The sequence below is a fragment of the Oncorhynchus clarkii genome, chromosome 19, assembly GCF_045791955.1.
Source record: "Oncorhynchus clarkii lewisi isolate Uvic-CL-2024 chromosome 19, UVic_Ocla_1.0, whole genome shotgun sequence".
Classification (NCBI taxonomy): Eukaryota; Metazoa; Chordata; class Actinopteri; order Salmoniformes; family Salmonidae; genus Oncorhynchus; species Oncorhynchus clarkii.
In genome coordinates this window covers 50466580-50485509 of record NC_092165.1, presented here as the reverse complement: position 1 = coordinate 50485509, position 18930 = coordinate 50466580, and the positions used below count along the sequence as shown (strand labels likewise).

The 18930-nt window shown below is 47.0% G+C and overlaps 1 protein-coding gene across 1 annotated transcript; it reads right to left on the bottom strand.

Annotated features, from left to right (window-relative positions):
- Positions 1 to 9938: 9938 nt before the first annotated feature.
- LOC139374514 (uncharacterized) lies at positions 9939 to 12257 on the bottom strand. The gene is made up of 2 exons (XM_071115515.1): positions 12227 to 12257; positions 9939 to 10648 (listed from the first exon to the last, which is right to left on the bottom strand). Exons 1-2 carry the CDS (start codon positions 12255 to 12257, stop codon positions 9939 to 9941), a joined length of 741 nt encoding a protein of 246 aa, XP_070971616.1.
- Positions 12258 to 18930: the final 6673 nt, after the last annotated feature.

Here is an 18930-nt window from a genome sequence, read left to right as displayed (position 1 = left end):
TGAGTTGGTGGAGGATGCACGGCATTTGCCCTAAGGAACGTGTTGTCAGTTTAGTGCCACCTGAGTCAGCTCCCCGTAATCGTCCTGAGAATTGTGTTAAAGTTCCGGTACAATTGATGCCGGTTCTACACACTGTGTCTCCAGTACGCTTCCACAGCCCAGTACATCCTGTGCCAGCTCCCCGCACTTGCCGTGCGAAGGTTGTCATCTGTCCAGGACACGTTGTGCCAGTTCTACGCTCCAGACCTCAAGTGCGCCTTACCAGTCCGGTACGCCCTGTTCCTGCTCCACTCACTCTCCCTCAAGTGTGCCTTCTCAGTCAGGTACGTCATGTGCCTGCTCCTCGCACTCTCCTCGGAGCTGCTCCCGGCATTTTTCAAAGTCCGGAACCTCTAACGATGGTCCACAGTCCGGAACCTCTAACGATGGTCCACAGTCCGGAACCTCCTGAGACGGTCCACGGTCCGGAACCTCCAGCTCCATGGCCGGAGCCTTCCCCTGCGCCGATGCCCAGTCTAAGCACGGCGTCCAGTACAGCTCCAAGGCCAGAGTCTTCTTCGGCGTTGGTACCAAGTCCAGGCACAGCGTCCAGTCCCGCTCCATGGCAGGAGTATTCCTTGGCATCTAGGTCCAGTCCAGGCACAGTGTTCAGCCTTGGTCCATGGCTGGATCCGCAGGATGAGCGGGTACATCGTCCCGCACCAGAGCCGCCAACGATGCTGGCGGATGAGCGAGTACTTCGCCCCGCACCAGAACCGCCACCGACACTAGACACCCCCCCTAACCCCCCTTTTTTGTTTCAGGTTTTGCGGTCGGAGTCCGCACCTTTGGGGGGGCGCATATGACAAATAACATTTGATTTGATTCCAAATGGTCATTAATATGGAGTTGGTCCCCCCTTTACTGCTATAACAGCCGTCACTATTCTGGGAAAGCTTTCCACTAGATGTTGGAACATTGCTGCAGGGACTTGCTTCTATTCAGCCACGAGCATTAGTGAGGTCAGGCACTGATGTTGGGTGATTAGGCATGGCTCGCAGTTGGCGTTCCTATTCATCCCAAAGGTGTTTGATGGGTTTGAGGTCAGGGCTCTGTGCAGGCCAGTCAAGTTCTTCCACACCAATCTCAACAAACCATTTCTGTATGGACCTCGCTTTGTGCACTGTGGTATTGTCATGCTGAAACAGGAAAGGGCCTTTCCCAAACTGTTGCCACAAAGTTGCAAGCACAGAATTGTCTAGAATGTAATTGCACAGTATGATGTAGGGTTAAGATTTCCCTTCACTGGAACTAAGGGGCCTAGCCCGAACCATGAAAAACAGTCCCAGACCATTATTCCTCCTCCACCAAACTTAACAGTTGGCACTGTGCATTGGGGCAGGTAGCATTCTCCTGGCGTACACCAAACCCAGATTCATCCATAGTTCTGCCAGATGGGGAAGTATGAAGGCGATTTTAACCCGCTGCAGCACTCTGCAGGCCCTTGTAAGGTCTACCACTTACTTATTGGCTAAGCCATTGTTGCTCCTAGACTTTTCCACTTCACAATAACAGCACTTACAGTTTACCGGGGCAGCTCTAGCAGGGCAGACATTTGACGAACTGACTTGTTGGAAAGGTGGCATCCTATGAAGGTGCCACGTTGAAAGTCACTGAGCTCTTCAGTAAGGCCATTCTACTGCCAATGTTTGTCTATGGAGATTGCATGGCCGTGTGCTCAATGTTATACACCTGTCAGCAACGGGTGTGACTACTTATTTCAAAATACTTATTTCAAAATACAGCCCCACAACCCAAAACCCGCCAGAGCTGTGGAAGCAGGAACGGAGAATATAGTGTATATTTATATTCCGGAGTCTTAGTATTTTAGTATTTATATATTTCCTAATTCAATTATAATAAAATAAATAAAATGTGTGTAGTATTGTTAGATATTACTGCACTGTTGGAGCTAGGAACACAAGTACTGTATATCGCTACACCCGCAGTAACATCTGCTAATTCTGTGTATAGGACCAATAACATTTTCTTTTCTTTGTTATTCGTCACATGCTTCGTAACCAAAGGTGTAGACTAACAGTGACATTTTGACTTACAATGCAGAGAGAAAGAAAATAGTTCAATAATAGAAAAGTCAAACATGTAATAATAGATACACAGTAACGATAACTTGACTACATAAGTATGTGTGTGTGTGTGTGCGCGTGTGTGTGTGCCCCCCTCCCTCTGTGGTGTAGTAGCCAGGGGGTAATGGGCAGGGACTGACGCAGAAGGCAGAGACAGGAGATGCGTGTGACAGCTCCCTTTGCACCCGGGCACCCCGACCCCCACAACCCAAAACCCTCCAGAGCTGTGGAAGCAGGAACGGAGATAAAAAAACTCTCCTGGAACAAACAGAGGATGGGGGGGTCAAAGTGTCATGTCAATTTGTGGCAGTGGTGTCATTTCTTGAAGAGGCTAACCGCTGCCACTTCACTTTAGTTTAGTTTAGCTTGACACTGTCCGTCCGTTCGTCCGTCTGTACACAGGTCCTTCTGTCTGTCCACTAGCAGAACTGACCTCACTCTGGAACACGGTGGGCATGCCCAGGGAAGAGTGGGCCAAAATCCCTGCTGCAGTGTGTGCAAACCTGGTCAGGAACTAAAGGAAACGTATGATCTCTGTAATTGCAAACAAAGGTTTCTGTACCAAATATTAAGTTCTGCTTTTCTGATGTATCAAATACTTATGTCATGCAATAAAATGCAAATGAATTACTTAAAAATCATACAATGTGATTTTCTGGATTTTTTAGATTCCGTCTCTCACAGTTAAAGTGTACCTATGAAAAATTACAGACCTCTACATGCTTTGTAAGTAGGAAAACCTGCAAAATCGTCAGTGTATCAAATACTTGTTCTCCCGACTGTACATATCAGATGAGTAATGCAAGATATGTAAACATTACTAAGTGAATGAGATACCCTACAATAGTCAAATCAAATCGAATCAAATCAAATTGTATTTGTCACATACACATGGTTAACACATGTTAATGCGAGTGTAGCGAAATGCTTGTGCCTCTAGTTCCGACAATGCAGTAATAACCAACAAGTAATCTAACTAACAATTCCAAAACTACTGTCTTATACACAGTGTAAGGGGATAAAGAATATGTACATAAGGATATATGAATGAGTGATGGTACAGAGCAGCAAAGGCAAGATACAGTAGATGGTATCGAGTACAGTATATACATATGAGATGAGTATGTAAACAAAGTGGCATAGTTAAAGTGGCTAGTGTTACATGTATTACATAAGGATGCAGTCGATGATATAGAGTACAGTATATACGTATGCATATGAGATGAATAATGTAGGGTAAGTAACATTATATAAGGTAGCATTGTTTAAAGTGGCTAGTGATATATTTACATCATTTCCCATCAATTCCATTTATTAAAGTGGCTGGAGTTGAGTCAGTGTCAGTGTCAGTGTGTTGGCAGCAGCCACTCAATGTTAGTGGTGGCTGTTTAACAGTCTGATGGCCTTGAGATAGAAGCTGTTTTTCAGTCTCTCGGTCCCAGCTTTGATGCACCTGTACTGACCTCGCCTTCTGGATGATAGCGGGGTGAACAGGCAGTGGCTCGGGTGGTTGATGTCCTTGATGATCTTTATGGCCTTCCTGTGACATCGGGTGGTGTAGGTGTCCTTGAGGGCAGGTAGTTTGTCCCCGGTGATGCATTGTGCAGACCTCACTACCCTCTGGAGAGCCTTACGGTTGTGGGCGGAGCAGTTGCCGTACCAGGCGTTGATACAGCCCGCCAGGATGCTCTCGATTGTGCATCTGTAGAAGTTTGTGAGTGCTTTTGGTGACAAGCCGAATTTCTTCAGCCTCCTGAGGTTGAAGAGGCGCTGCTGCGCCTTCTTCACGATGCTGTCTGTGTGAGTGGACCAATTCAGTTTGTCTGTGATGTGCATGCCGAGGAACTTAAAACTTGCTACCCTCTCCACTACTGTTCCATCGATGTGGATAGGGGGGTGTTCCCTCTGCTGTTCCCTGAAGTCCACAATCATCTCCTTAGTTTTGTTGACGTTGAGTGTGAGGTTATTTTCCTGACACCACACTCCGAGGGCCCTCACCTCCTCCCTGCAGGCCGTCTCGTCGTTGTTGGTAATCAAGCCTACCACTGTTGTGTCGTCCGCAAACTTGATGATTGAGTTGGAGGCGTGCGTGGCCACGCAGTCGTGGGTGAACAGGGAGTACAGGAGAGGGCTCAGAACGCACCCTTGTGGGGCCCCAGTGTTGAGGATCAGCGGGGTGGAGATGTTGTTGCCTACCCTCACCACCTGGGGGCGGCCCTTCAGGAAGTCCAGTACCCAGTTGCACAGGGCGGGGTCAAGACCCAGGGTCTCGAGCTTGATGACGAGCTTGGAGGGTACTATGGTGTTGAATGCCGAGTTGTAGTCGATGAACAGCATTCTGACATAGGTATTCCTCTTGTCCAGATGGGTTAGGGCAGTGTGCAGTGTGGTTGAGATTGCATCGTCTGTGGACCTATTTGGGCGGTAAGCAAATTGGAGTGGGTCTAGGGTGTCGGGTAGGGTGGAGGTGATATGGTCCTTGACTAGTCTCTCAAAGCACTTCGTGATGACGGAAGTGAGTGCTTAGCTTTCTTGGGAACAGGAACAATGGTGGCCCTCTTGAAGCATGTGGGAACAGCAGACTGGTATAGGGATTGATTGAATATGTCCGTAAACACACCGGCCAGCTGGTCTGCGCATGCTCTGAGTGCGCGGCTGGGGATGCCGTCTGGGCCTGCAGCCTTGCGAGGGTTAACACGTTTAAATGTCTTACTCACCTCGGCTGCAGTGAAGGAGAGTCTGCATATTTTCGTTGCAGGCCGTGTCAGTGGCACTGTATTGTCCTCAAAGCGGGCAAAAAAGTTATTTAGTCTGCCTGGGAGCAGGACATCCTGGTCCGTGACTGGGCTGGATTTCTTCCTGTAGTCCGTGATTGACTGTAGACCCTGCCACATGCCTCTTGTGTCTGAGCTGTTGAATTGAGATTCTACTTTGTCTCTGTACTGACGCTTAGCTTGTTTGATAGCGTTGCGGAGGGAATAGCTGCACTGTTTGTATTCGGTCATGTTACCAGTCACCTTGCCCTGATGAAAAGCAGTGGTTCGCGCTTTCAGTTTCATGCGAATGCTGCCATCAATCCACAGTTTCTGGTTAGGGAATGTTTTAATCGTTGCTATGGGAACGACATCTTCCACGCACGTTCTAATGAACTCGCACACCGAATCAGCGTATTCGTCAATATTGTTATCTGACGCAATACGAAACATGTCCCAGTCCACGTGATGGAAGCAGTCTTGGAGTGTGGAGTCAGCTTGGTCGGACCAGCGTTGGACAGACCTCAGCGTGGGAGCCTCTTGTTTTAGTTTCTGTCTATAGGCAGGGATCAACAATAGTATTGTCACGCCCTGACCTTAGTTATCTTTGTTATCTTTATTATTTTGGTTAGGTCAGTGTGTGAAGAGGGTGGTATGTGTGTTAAGTCTTGTCTAGGTTTTTTGTATATCTATGGGGTTTTGGTATGTCTAGGTAAATGTAGGTCTATGGTGGCCTGAATTGGTTCCCAATCAGAGGCAGCTGTTTATTGTTGTCTCTGATTGGGGATCCTACTTAGGTTGCCATTTTCCATTTTGGTTTTGTGGGTTAATGTCTATGTGTAGTTGCCTGTCAGCACTCGTGGCGTATAGCGGCGTGTTGTTGTTTTGTTAGTTTGTTTAGTGTTCTTTGTGTATTAAAAGAAGAATGTATTCTTATCAGGCTGCGCCTTGGTCTCCTCGTTATGACGAACGTGACAAGTATAGAAAACAGTATATACATTGAGATGAGTAATGCCAGATATATAAACATTAAATGACTAAGATACCATAGAATAGAGTATATACATATGAGATGAGTAATGCCAGATATATAAACATTATTAAAGTTACTAGTGTTCCATTCTGTAAAGGGGCCAGTGATTTCTAGTCTATTTCTCTCTCATCATCTCTCTCTCAGCCTCTAATGTGCTAGTGATGGCTGTTTAACAGTCTGATGGCCTAGATATGGAAGCTGTTTTTCAGTCTCTCGGTCCCAGCTTTAATGCACCTGTACTGACCTCGCCTTATGGCTGATAGCGGGGTGAACAGGCAGTGGCTCGGGTGGTTGTTGTCATCAGTTCATACCACTTTAACCAAACCCCTCCATTAACACCATAGATGTTATTACCTCAGGGGACCAGCATTCTAACCATTTATCCTCTCTTTCACTCTCTCTCCCTCCCTTCCTCACTCCCCCTCCAAATCAATGATAAAAAGACGGGGGAAAATATGAGATTGATTTATTTGCTTCAGTGTTCTTTGGGATTAAGATTTTTTTCTCTCCCTTTCCACAAACTGAAACCAATTAGTGGGTCTAGCACTTGTAGTGTGGAATGTAGGTCGACCTGAGGACTAATAAAAAACTATTGACTTTCGGTGACTGTAAGCGGCGTGAAAGGGGTGCTGCTGCCTTGTCCGACATGAAAAGAGCTCCATTCATTTCACTTATTTCAAGAAGGGACCTGTCAAGTCCTAATGTGTCCCACACACTTCTAGCATTCAGACACCCTGACACCAGCACCGGCCCAGCCGAAATGAGTTACATTACTTCAACCACTCAGAGAGGGAGAGGGGAAGAGAGAGAGGGAGAGAGTTGACGGCGTAATTTCTAATTCCGTGTTTGAGGCTGGAACTGAGGCCTTTCATACATGGCTAATTCTGCCTCAAACACTCTTTCTACAGCTTTCTCTCTCTCTACATCTCTCTCTCTCTCTCTCTACATCTCTTCCCCTCTCTCTCTCTCTCTCTCTCTCTCTACTTCTTTCTCTCTCTCTCTACTTCTTTCTCTCTCTACATCTCTCTCTCTCTCTCTCTCTACTTCTTTCTCTCTCTCTCTACATCTCTCTCTCTACATCTCTCCCTCTCTCTCTACATCTATCTCTCTCTCTCTACATCTTTCTCTCTCTCTCTGCAGCTCTCTCTCTCTCTCTACATCTCTCCCTCTCTCTCTACATATCTCTCTCTCTCTACATCTCTCTCTCTCTACATCTCTTCCTCTCTCTCTCTCTCTCTACTTCTTTCTCTCTCTACATCTCTCTCTCTCTACATCTCTCCCTCTCTCTCTACATCTATCTCTCTCTCTCTACATCTTTCTCTCTCTCTCTGCAGCTCTCTCTCTCTCTCTACATCTCTCTACATCTCTCTCTCTACATCTCTCTCTCTCTCTACATCTCTCTCTCTCTACATCTCTCTACATCTCTCCCTCTCTCTCTCTACATCTATCTCTCTCAATTCAATTCAATTCAAGGGGCTTTATTGGCATGGAAAACATGTGTTAACATTGCCAAAGCAAGTGAGGTCATCCTGTTTGTTTCTCTCTCTCTCTCTCTCTCTCTCTCTCTACATCTCCCTACATCTATCTTTCTCTCTACATCCATCTTTCATCTCTCTGTGGCTCTCACTCTCTCTGATTGTGGAGCATGCCCAGGGTACTGTGACACTGATGTGACACAATATAGAAATGACTACACACGCTTTGAGTATAACCCATAGGGCATCCTCAAAACATTTCTCATTTAAGCAGTTTATACAAACCATAAAGACCATCCATTAAACAAACATAATGTTTGGAGGGAAACAACGGAGCATCAAATTCAGTTCAGGCCATGACAATGCTGCTTATTGTATGTGGCCATCAAATATCAGTATGACTAAAATAAAGATCATTCTTAAAAAACAACCCAGCTCCAGATTACATGTTACTCATTTCATTTGTTAATAATGTTATCATGTATTTATCTATCCTTGGACGATAGCTAAGACTCATTTATCAAAGTTCTCATATTGTGTAGTCCAGAGGTACAGTACGTAACCAAGGATGAATCTATGTTGGTGATATCTCATCTCCTAGTCCCTGATGAACTAAACCTGAATTAGGCCTTTTCCTGGAACTACATCTAATCTGGGGCTTGGAGAGAGGGACGTCATTTCAGAGAGTCAGAGAGTCTACTTCACTGACTTTAGCTGGCCGTCATTGTAAATAACAATTTGTTCTTAACTGACTTGCCTAGTTAAATAAAGGTTAAATAAAAAAACAGCAAGTGTGTGTGTGTGTGTGTGTGTGTGTGTGTGTGTGTGTGTGTGTGTGTGTGTGTGTGTGTGTGTGTGTGTGTGTGTGTGTGTGTGTGGATGAGCTGGAGAAAGGCTATCTGCAGACAGAAACAAAGTGCGTGTGAGATATGAAAGCAGCCATTATGATATATGGTGATCAGGCCTAACCCTGCCACGGCTGTGTATAATCACTCACACATATTCACATGATTGATGAAATATGCGTTTGTGAAAACCGAGCTGATTTTGTTATCATCCTGTTTGTTTCTTTCTCTCTCTCTCTCTCTCTCTCTCTCTCTCTCTCTCTCTCTCTCTCTCTCTCTCTCTCTCTTTAGTCACTCCCTCTCTCTCTCTCTCTCTCTCTCTCTCTTTAGTCACTCCCTCGCTCTCTCTCTCTCTCTCTTTCCTCACTCCCTCTCTCTCTCTCTCTCCTCACTCCCTCTCTCTCTTCTCTCTCCCTCTCTCTCCTCACTCCCTCTCTCTCTCTCTCTCTCTCTCTCTCTCTCTTTCCTCACTACCTCTCTCTCTCTCTCTCTCTCTCTTTCTCTCTCTCTCGTTGTCTCTCTCTCTCTCTCCTCACTCCCTCTCTCTCTCTCACTACGGAGCACCACTACGGAGCACCACTACAGAGCACTACCATGGAGCACCACCATGGAGCACCACCACGGAGCACCACCATGGAGCACCACTACGGAGCACCACCACAGAGCACCACTACGGAGCACCACCAAGGAGTACAACTACGAAGCACCACCACTGAGCACCACCACGGAGCACCACTATGGAGCACCACTATGGAGCACCACTACGGAGCACCACTACGGAGCACCACCACGGACCACCACTACGGAGCACCACTACGGGGCACCACTACGGAGCACCACCATGGAGCACCACTACGGAGCACCACTACAGAGCACCACTACAGAGCACCACCATGGAGCACCACTACGGAGCACCACTATGGAGCACCACTACGGAGCATCACCATGGAGCACCACTACGGAGCACCACTACGGAGCACCACTACAGAGCACTACCATGGAGCACCACCATGGAGCACCACCACGGAGCACCACTACGGAGCACCACTACGGAGCGTCACACAAACAGGAAATTACAGGCACAGCGAGGGGACACCCTTTTTTTCATTCAGTAATACATATATGAGATGCATGAGAAAACATAGTCCTCTGAAGAAGTGGAAGAAGAGAAATAGAGAAAAAGAGAAAGAGAGAAGAAGAAAAAGAGAAAAGAAAGAAAAAAACAATTGTAATTTCCCCCAACAGAAGTGTGAGAGGGATGAGAAGCAGATATGAGGAGAGAGAGAGGGAGAAGAGAGAGAGAGAAAGAGAGATGGAGAGAGAGATAGAGAGAGGATTGATAGATGGCACAAAGACTCACTGACACACAACCACATTAATGAGTGGACTGAAACAGAATGTTAAACTTAGTTGCCATCACAGACCAAGACACACGTTTACAAACACACACTGTAAATGGTAGTCCTAGTTACACTAGGCCTATTCCCTCATTGTAAAGCCTGTTCATCCTTTATATACATTAAATACGGGTTTGATATGTTGCTTTAAAGATATCACTTGCATCCCAGCTCATCCCCTACGCAGACAAACATCCATCTGCCAACACAACTAACTAACTCACATCCCCACATTCGACTCACATCCACACACTCAAGACCAACCCCATTTACAGTACTTCCTATGGCTGCCCCCCACTGACTAAGGCCTTACCCTGGTTTACTAAAGCTAAAGATAACTTCCATGGTCTGTGGTTGGTGGCTGGTGGCTGGTGGCTGGTGGCTGGTGGCTGGTGGTTGGTGGCTGGTGGTTGGTGGTTGGTGGCTGGTGGTTGGTGGTTGGTGGCTGGTGGTTGGCGGCTGGTGGCTGGTGGTTGGTGGCTGGTGGCTGGTGGCTGGTGGCTGGTGGTTGGTGGTTGGTGGTTGGTGGTTGGTGGCTGGTGGTTGGTGGCTGGTGGCTGGTGGTTGGTGGTTGGTGGTTGGTGGTTGGTGGTTGGTGGCTGGTGGCTGGTGGCTGGTGGCTGGTGGCTGGTGGTTGGTGGTTGGTGGCTGGTGGTTGGTGGTTGGTGGCTGGTGGTTGGCGGCTGGCGGCTGGTGGCTGGTGGTTGGTGGCTGGTGGCTGGTGGTTGGTGGTTGGTGGCTGGTGGTTGGTGGCTGGTGGCTGGTGGCTGGTGGTTGGTGGTTGGTGGCTGGTGGTTGGTGGCTGGTGGCTGGTGGTTGGTGGTTGGTGGCTGGTGGTTGGTGGCTGGTGGCTGGTGGTTGGTGGTTGGCGGCTGACGGTTGGCGGTTGGTGGCTGGCGGCTGGCGGTTGGCGGTTGGTGGCTGACGGTTGGCGGCTGGCAGCTGGTGGTTGGTGGCTGACGGTTGGCGGCTGGCAGCTGGTGGTTGGTGGCTGGCGGCTGGTGGCTGACTGCTGGTGGCTGGTGGTTGGGACGTTAGTAAGGACACAGCAACAGAGAGCAGCTTGATCAGGGCGACAACTGCCTGCCCGCCCTCCCGCCACACACAGATTAAATATTCCCAATTCTCATGCAAAACAGGCGTCAGAGGAGATGTGATCAGCCGTCTCCATCTAATCCCAACGCTCAGCTCTCTCAGCCAGGGTTAGCCACCTCATTCATCAACACACAACTTTTAGCATAAGACACCATGGCCAGTAGCAGCTTCAAGTGTTTGCGATTGCCCCCCCCCCCCCCCCCATGCCATGTGTGTTTGGGGGCCATGTGTGTGTGTGATTAGACACACGCAATACGGAAGACGTGGAAGACAACAGCCGTTTGTACATAGGTAACAATATCTGCTTCTCCCTGCATTACCTGTATGTTGGGGAATTCTTGGGTGTATAATAGTAGGGGAGAGTGGGCTAAGTTGAGCCAAAGGGGTATTTTGAGCCACCCTTGCTTCTAGGAAACCATACACAATATGTATCATTTGACCAAATGTTTAGGAAAAGGTCATCACTGCATGGAGCCTGTGAAGCGAGAAACCACATGGAAAAAAGTCTTAGGTAAAAAACAAACAGATTTTCACCAAGTCAAATGCATTTTTTGTGTATGAGATTTCCTGATGCTTCACATTTCAGTGAAGTGCAGTGAAAAGCCCTTCTTTCCAACTCAAAACCCAATAATGCAATAATCAATAACAATGTAATACCAGAAAAAACACACGAGAATAAGAAGAAATATGAAGAACACAATAAGTAAGTAAGTAAGTAAGCAGAGAATATACAGGGTCAATTCCAGTAACATATTTACAATGTGCAGGGATACAGGAGTGATAGAGGTAGATATGTATAGGTGACTAGGCAACAGGACATAAGATAAACCTGCAGAGTAGCAGCTGCTTGTATGTGAGTGGGTGTGTGTGTAGGGTCCTGTGAGTGTGTAGGGTCATCTGAGTGTGTAGGGTCATCTGAGTGTGTGTAGGGTCCTGTGAGTGTGTAGGGTCATCTGAGTGTGTAGGGTCCTGTGTGTGTGTAGGGTCCTGTGAGTTTGTAGGGTCATCTGAGTGTGTAGGGTCCTGTGTGTGTAGGGTCCTGTGAGTGTGTAGGGTCATCTGAGTGTGTAGGGTCCTGTGAGTGTGTAGGGTCCTGTGAGTGTGTAGGGTCATCTGAGTGTGTAGGGTCCTGTGTGTGTGTATGGTCATGTGTGTGTGTAGGGTCCTGGGAGTGTGTAGGGTCCTGTGTGTGTGTATGGTCCTGTGTGTGTAGGGTCCTGTGTGTGTGTAGGGTCCTGTGTGTGTGTAGGGTCCTGTGTGTGTAGGGTCCTGGGAGTGTGTAGGGTCCTGTGTGTGTGTAGGGTCCTGTGTATGTGTAGGGTCCTGTGTGTGTGTAGGGTCCAGTGTGTGTGCACGGAGATAGAGCAAAACTTAAAAGTGCCATGCGATTGGGGGTTGGGATATTGCCATGCCAGGCAGTGATGCAGCCAGTCAAGATGCTCTCAATGGTACAGCTGGATAACTTTTTGAGGATTTGAGGGCCCATGACAAACTTGTTTAACCTCCTGAGGGGGAGAGGTGCTGGTGCGCCATCTTCACGACTGTGCGTGTGTGTTCGGACCATTTTCATTTCTTAGTGATTTGGAGACTGAGAAACTTGAAACACTCGACCAGCACCACTACAGCCCCGCCGATGTGGAAGAGGTGGTCGGTTTTCCCTTCTCCTTAATCTCTCCAGGACCCCCCCCCCCTCCTGCCTCTGAAATGCAGGCGTTTTGTCTTGGGTAGCCCGATATTACAGAAAGAGCCAAGGACAGATGAGTTGACGTTGAAGCTGGGAATTGGGGTTAGTAACTGCCGATCTGTTGTTCAAGAGTTCTTGTCGGTTGAAAGAAATAATAGCTGATACATTTTGTGAAAATAAAGTATAAAATAAAAAATAATCACACAATATCAAAGTTGGGTCAGAGCAAAACTGAGACCATGCAGTGCAGCGCCTTGGGGTAAGATGAGCCAATGGCAAGTTGAGCAAAGTAAAGTGTTTTCTTCCCAGGCTTAATGCAAGGCATTACCACTGGGATATGAGGTAACAACAGGGCCTGGCCTGTGTTAAAAGTACAAAGTGTTTGTTAGGTATTAAGCCTGTGTTAAAAAATGCTTAAAATGCTTAAAGACAAAAAGTGGTTGTGGTTGTGATTGTGATTGTGATTGTGATTGTGATTGTGATTGTGATTGTGATTGTGATTGTGGTTGTGATTGTGATTGTGATTGTGATTGTGATTGTGATTGTGGTTGTGGTTGTGATTGTGATTGTGATTGTGATTGTGACTGTGGTTGTGATTGTGATTGTGATTGTGATTGTGATTGTGATTGTGATTGTGATTGTGATTGTGATTGTGATTGTGACTGTGGTTGTGATTGTGATTGTGATTGTGATTGTGATTGTGATTGTGATTGTGATTGTGACTGTGATTGTGATTGTGATTGTGATTGTGGTTGTGGTTGTGATTGTGATTGTGATTGTGATTGTGATTGTGATTGTGATTGTGACTGTGATTGTGATTGTGATTGTGATTGTGATTGTGATTGTGATTGTGTTGAGCTGTGTTTGAGAAATAAAGATAGACATGGTTTTAAAAGGTAGCGGTAATGTTTCATTCAGTACAGGGGCTTAACTTACCCTGTCTTGCAGCTCAGCTTACCCCATACCTGGGGCATTTGTGCCAAGAGACCACTTTTTGTGGGCAAGCTACCCACTGGGCACAGTGGTCAGTTCATCGTCTAGTTTGGATTTACATTTGGTTGAGTTGTGAAAGTGAAATCAACTACAAATGTCACCATGTCATTGGATATAGGTTAAACGTTTTTAGAAAAAAATACAGTGCCCTTATTGGACTTTGCAAATCCAATAATTGTCTACTGTACGTTCAACATCATCACAAAGATTTTTGGGGTGAAAATTATGTGGAAACAATGTTGATTCAACTAGTTTTTGCCCAGTGGGTATGTTTTCCAAACTGTAATGTTTACATTCATTCTGATCAGTTCCAAGAATATAAACGTCCTGAAATATACACTGGTGTACAAAGTATTCAGGACACCTACCTTATATTAAGTTGCACTCCCCCGGTGAGTCTATGTTCTCTTTGACTCACCTGGTCAGTCTGTTCATTTGGATTCACCTGGTCAGTCTATGTCATGAAAAGACTAGGTGTCCTTAATGTTTTGTACACACAGTGTATGTAGATGTCTTTGTTAGAAAGAATACTATATTTCCCGTTGACAGAGTGATACTGAATGTCAAAATGGCTCAACTTACCCCAGTCTCCTCTCAACTTACCCAATTCTCCTCTCAACTTACCCCACTCTCCTCTCAACTTACCCCACTCTCCTCTCAACTTACCCCACTCTCCTCTCAACTTACCCCATTCTCTTCTCAACTTACCCCATTCTCCTCTCAACTTACCCCATTCTCCTCTCAACTTACCCCATTCTCCTCTCAACTTACCCCACTCTCCTCTCAACTTACCCAACTCTCCTCTCAACTTACCCCGTTCTCCTCTCAACTTACCCCACTCTCCTCTCAACTTACCCAACTCTCCTCTCAACTTACCCCACTCTCCTCTCAACTTGCCCCATTCTCCTCTCAACTTACCCCACTCTCCTCTCAACTTACCCCACTCTCCTCTCAACTTACCCCATTCTCCTCTCAACTTACCCCATTCTCCTCTCAACTTACCCCATTCTCCTCTCAACTTACCCCATTCTCCCCTACAGTATTGCAAGATCTAGAATGACATCAACACTCTCATCAATTAACATCGTGTGTCCTTCCTACATAGGAAATAATTTATACAATGAGGGCTTTAAAAGAGAGAAAAAATACAAGCAAAGCAACAAATACATGAAACATAAAAACATGCTGAATGTGTGTGTATGTGTCTGCTCACTTAATGTATGTGTTTGTGTGTGTGTGTATCCTGTCCACAACACCATGTGTGTCTCTTTGTAAAACCTTGGCATCTCCTCTCTCTGTCTGTGTGGGGCTGAACTTGGATCATCAACACAGTCCATCTGAAGGGTCCCACGCTCCTGTTCTAGTGATGGGCCTGCTGCTGTAGGGCCGGCCAGGTAGAGGGGAGACGGGCAGGGTGGTATGGTTCACTGGAGCACAGCCACTCTCACAGGCCTGCTGCTGTAGGGCCGGCCAGGTAGAGGGGAGACGGGCAGGGTGGTATGGTTCACTGGAGCACAGCCACTCTCACAGGCCTGCTGCTGTAGGGCCGGCCAGGTAGAGGGGAGACGGGCAGGGTGGTATGGTTCACTGGAGCACAGCCACTCTCACAGGCCTACTGCTGTAGGGCCGGCCAGGTAGAGGGGAGACGGGCAGGGTGGTATGGTTCACTGGAGCACAGCCACTCTCACAGGCCTGCCGGCTCAATGAAAACACACCAATTCCTACCCCTGTGACTCTGCTTTACATGTACACTGGGGGAAATATCTTCTATCTCTAAATATACTTACAACATCAAGTATCTGACTTCTCCTCAAATAGCCTGCTTTATTCAAGAATTCACTGGTCGTTTTATCACTCGTTTTGCATATTTTGTACGAGTATCGATTTCCATCGAATATGGGGTAAATTGCTGTTTAAAACGCTTCACCTTCAAAATAAATGTTGAGGTTGAACCTATTCCTTGCCTATAAAAACATTACTGTGATGTGCTGAGTTATAAGGGCTATGAAATATTTTTAAATATTCAAATCACAATTGCAGAAAAAATACTAGGCCTAAATGCTGTGTACTGTATGTTAATATGATGGTTTTCAGAGCTATTCTCATGTCAAACTAGATTGAAACAAATACATTCTTAGAAATACATTTTCTAGTGGTTATTGATCAAATATAATTATAAAGCTGACATTCTCCGCACAGATTACAACGTTACCTCTGGTTTTACAATAACATTAACTCTAAACCAATCAGTTCAGTCCTACACTGTGGCAATTCTAATATGACAGTGAAATGTGTGAAATCTATTCTATGTGCTGCGGATTGTCTGTCACATCATGCATAAAAACAACGTCCCGTGTCAGAAAGGAACCCTTTTTAAACCACCAGGCGGCCATGACGCCTCTGGCTTCTCCTCTCCTCATCTTGTCCTCTCTCCTGTCTCTGCCTGGTGACTGAGTATGCAGGGCTGGAGGGGGAGATGCTGACATAATGGAGGAGCATGTGGGGTTATTGATAAATATAGAGAGACAGGAAGGAAAGAGCATGTCAAGGAGAATAGTTTATTACACTGCAAAGGAAGGAGTTTTACAGCACAGTGAAACCGTTCTGGTGAATTAGCCCTCTTCGTCTCTCTGTTTGCTAATGTACATGTAGAGAGGCTGTAGAGGTGACTGGGGACGGGGACAGATGGGGATGGACGGGACAAGTCAACCCAGAGACACCGTCTCACACACACAAATAAATCCATGCATGCACACACATTCACACAGACTGGCACACACACAGTTGAATATAAAATACACACAAACACACACACTGCCTCCTCCACTCCCCATCCTTACCAATATCCTACTTTATTTGACATATTGATGGCTCATGATGAACATCATTAATATTAATATCATTGGTATTTAAACACAGTTCGTGTATCACACGGATCATGTTGATACATTACTCCCAGGATAATTAACAAGATGAGCCCGAAGCAAAGCGGCATCTTCAGCTGAAACATTTTTCCACCTGTCCTGTCATAAGTCTGGAGCCTCGCACCACAATAATGATCGTCATAAAAAGACGTGATGTGTGGCTGGGAGGAGAAACTTTAGAGGGGGGTTAGTGAGAATGGAGGGGTAGAAAAAGCAATTACTGATGCAACATTAAAAACTGTGTGTGTGTGTGTGTGTGTGTGTGTGTGTGTGTGTGTGTGTGTGTGTGTGTGTGTGTGTGTGTGTGTGTGTGTGTGTGTGTGTGTGTGTGTGTGACACCAGCCAGTGGACCTAGGTTGTGGTGTGAGGCATCAATTGAGCAGGCTGATGGATGAATGCCTAATGCTAGGGGAAGGAGAGGCTTGGCGGCCAGGCTGCATGCACTTCATTAGACAATGTAATTAGCCACCATCCACCATTAGACAGCACTGGTAGTGAGAACGCTAGCTAACGTTAACCTAACGTCAGACCAGGGAGGGTGCTGGGGCTACATAGGGTTAGAGTTAGGATAGGAGCCTGGGGTTGAGGTTGGAAACCAGGGCTGGGGGCTGGTCTGGGCCGGGCCGGGCAACAATGGGGCTAGGACAAGGACAAGGAGACCTGGCCAGGAAATGGAGGTTGGGCTGGGAATGGGGATGTGGCAGGGGGCTGGAGGTAGGGCCTCGGCCGGGGCTGGGGTTGTGAATGGAGCTAAAAGCCAGGCCTGAGACAATAGAAAGGTAGAAGGACTGGGGTTCACTGGTGTCTGCTGCTTAGACAGGAGGCTACAGTACGTGCCAGGGTCTGAGGCGGTCCCCTCTAGCCGCCATCTGAGCATAATATAAGGGGTTTCTGTTTGCTGCCGGTGACATGGGCGGAGAGAGAGAGAGAGAGAGAGAGAGAGGGAGAGAGAGAGAGAGAGAGAGAGAGAGAGAGAGAGAGAGAGAGAGAGAGAGAGAGAGAGAGAGCGAGAGAAAGAGAGAGAGAGAGGGGGGGGGACTGTCCCTCTGTATCTTGTCTCGGTGACAGCAGCCTGATGTGGCAGAGCTGCGAACTTTCAGTGAGGATGACAGGAAATCATCATAATCATCCTCCTCATCATCGCCATCCTCATCATCATGGCTAGCATCACTGGGGGGGGGGGGGGGGGGGGGGGGGGGGGGGTGAAAGGTCATTAGGTGAGCAGGGTGCTGTCACTGCAGAGCGTCAATCAACACCGAGACGGCCACATGAGACACACACACACACACACACACACACACTCACTCACTCCCGGGAGATATGGCACACAAAGCTCTCTGACCCTTGGGATAAAGCAGAGGATGAACTTAAATACATCAATAAAGTAGAGTTCTTCCACTTCTGATACAGAGAATATGTCAGAAAATGGACGGCTATGTGGCACTTTAACCAGTGATTTCAATTTACTGTACATCAGTATCATCTTGGTACTCTCTCACCGTTTTGGAAGTTATAGAAATGCATTTATTAATATCTGCTTTCATTTTGCCACATTTATTCTACTACAGACAGCTTAATGCAGACTTTAAATTATATTATGTCAGCTTAACATAAACATTTACTATATACACTATATATTGACTTGCAGGCAGCCACATGGTTTGCTGTTCGACTGTAACCTTCTGTGATGAGCTAAATCAGGTCTGTAGAGCTGATGGCATGACCTATGTCATTGTGTGGGATAATGTCAGGCTCCACCATGCTCAAATGGTGCAAGCATGGTTTCAGGCACATCCACAATTTACCACCCCATACTCTCCTTTCCTTAAACCGATTGAGGAATTTTTTCTCCACATGGAGGTGGAAGGTATATGATAGGTGGCCAGTCCTCTTCTGGCTGTGCCGGGTGGAGATTATAACAGAACATGGCCAAGATATTCAAATGTTCATAAATGACCAGCATGGTCCAATAATAATAAGACAGAACAGTTGAAACTGGAGCAGCAGCACAGCCAGGTGGACTGGGGACAGCAAGGAGTCATCATGTCAGGTAGTCCTGAGGCATGGTCCTAGGGCTCAGGTCTTCCGAGAGAGAGAAAGAAAGAGAGAAAGAGAGAATTAGAGAGAGCACACTTAAATTCACACAGGACACCGAATCGGACAGGAGAAGTACTCCAGATATAACAAACTGACCCTAGCCCCCCGACACATAAACTACTGCAGCATAAATACTGGAGGCTGAGACAGGAGGGATCAGGAGACACTGTGGCCCCATCTGAGGACACCCCTGGACAGGGCCAAACAGGAAGGATATAACCCCACCCACTTTGCCAAAGCACAGCCCCCACACCACTAGAGGGATATCTTCAACCACCAACTTACCATCCTGAGACAAGGCTGAGTATAGCCCACAAAGATCTCCGCCACGGCACAACCCAAGGGGGGGCGCCAACCCAGACAGGATGATCACATTAGTGACTCAACCCACTCAGGTGACGCACCCCTCCCAGGGACGGTATGAGAGAGCGCCAGTAAGCCAGTGACTCAGCCCCTGTCATAGGGTTAGAGGCAGAGAATCCCAGTGGAAAGAGGGACAGGGTGTTAG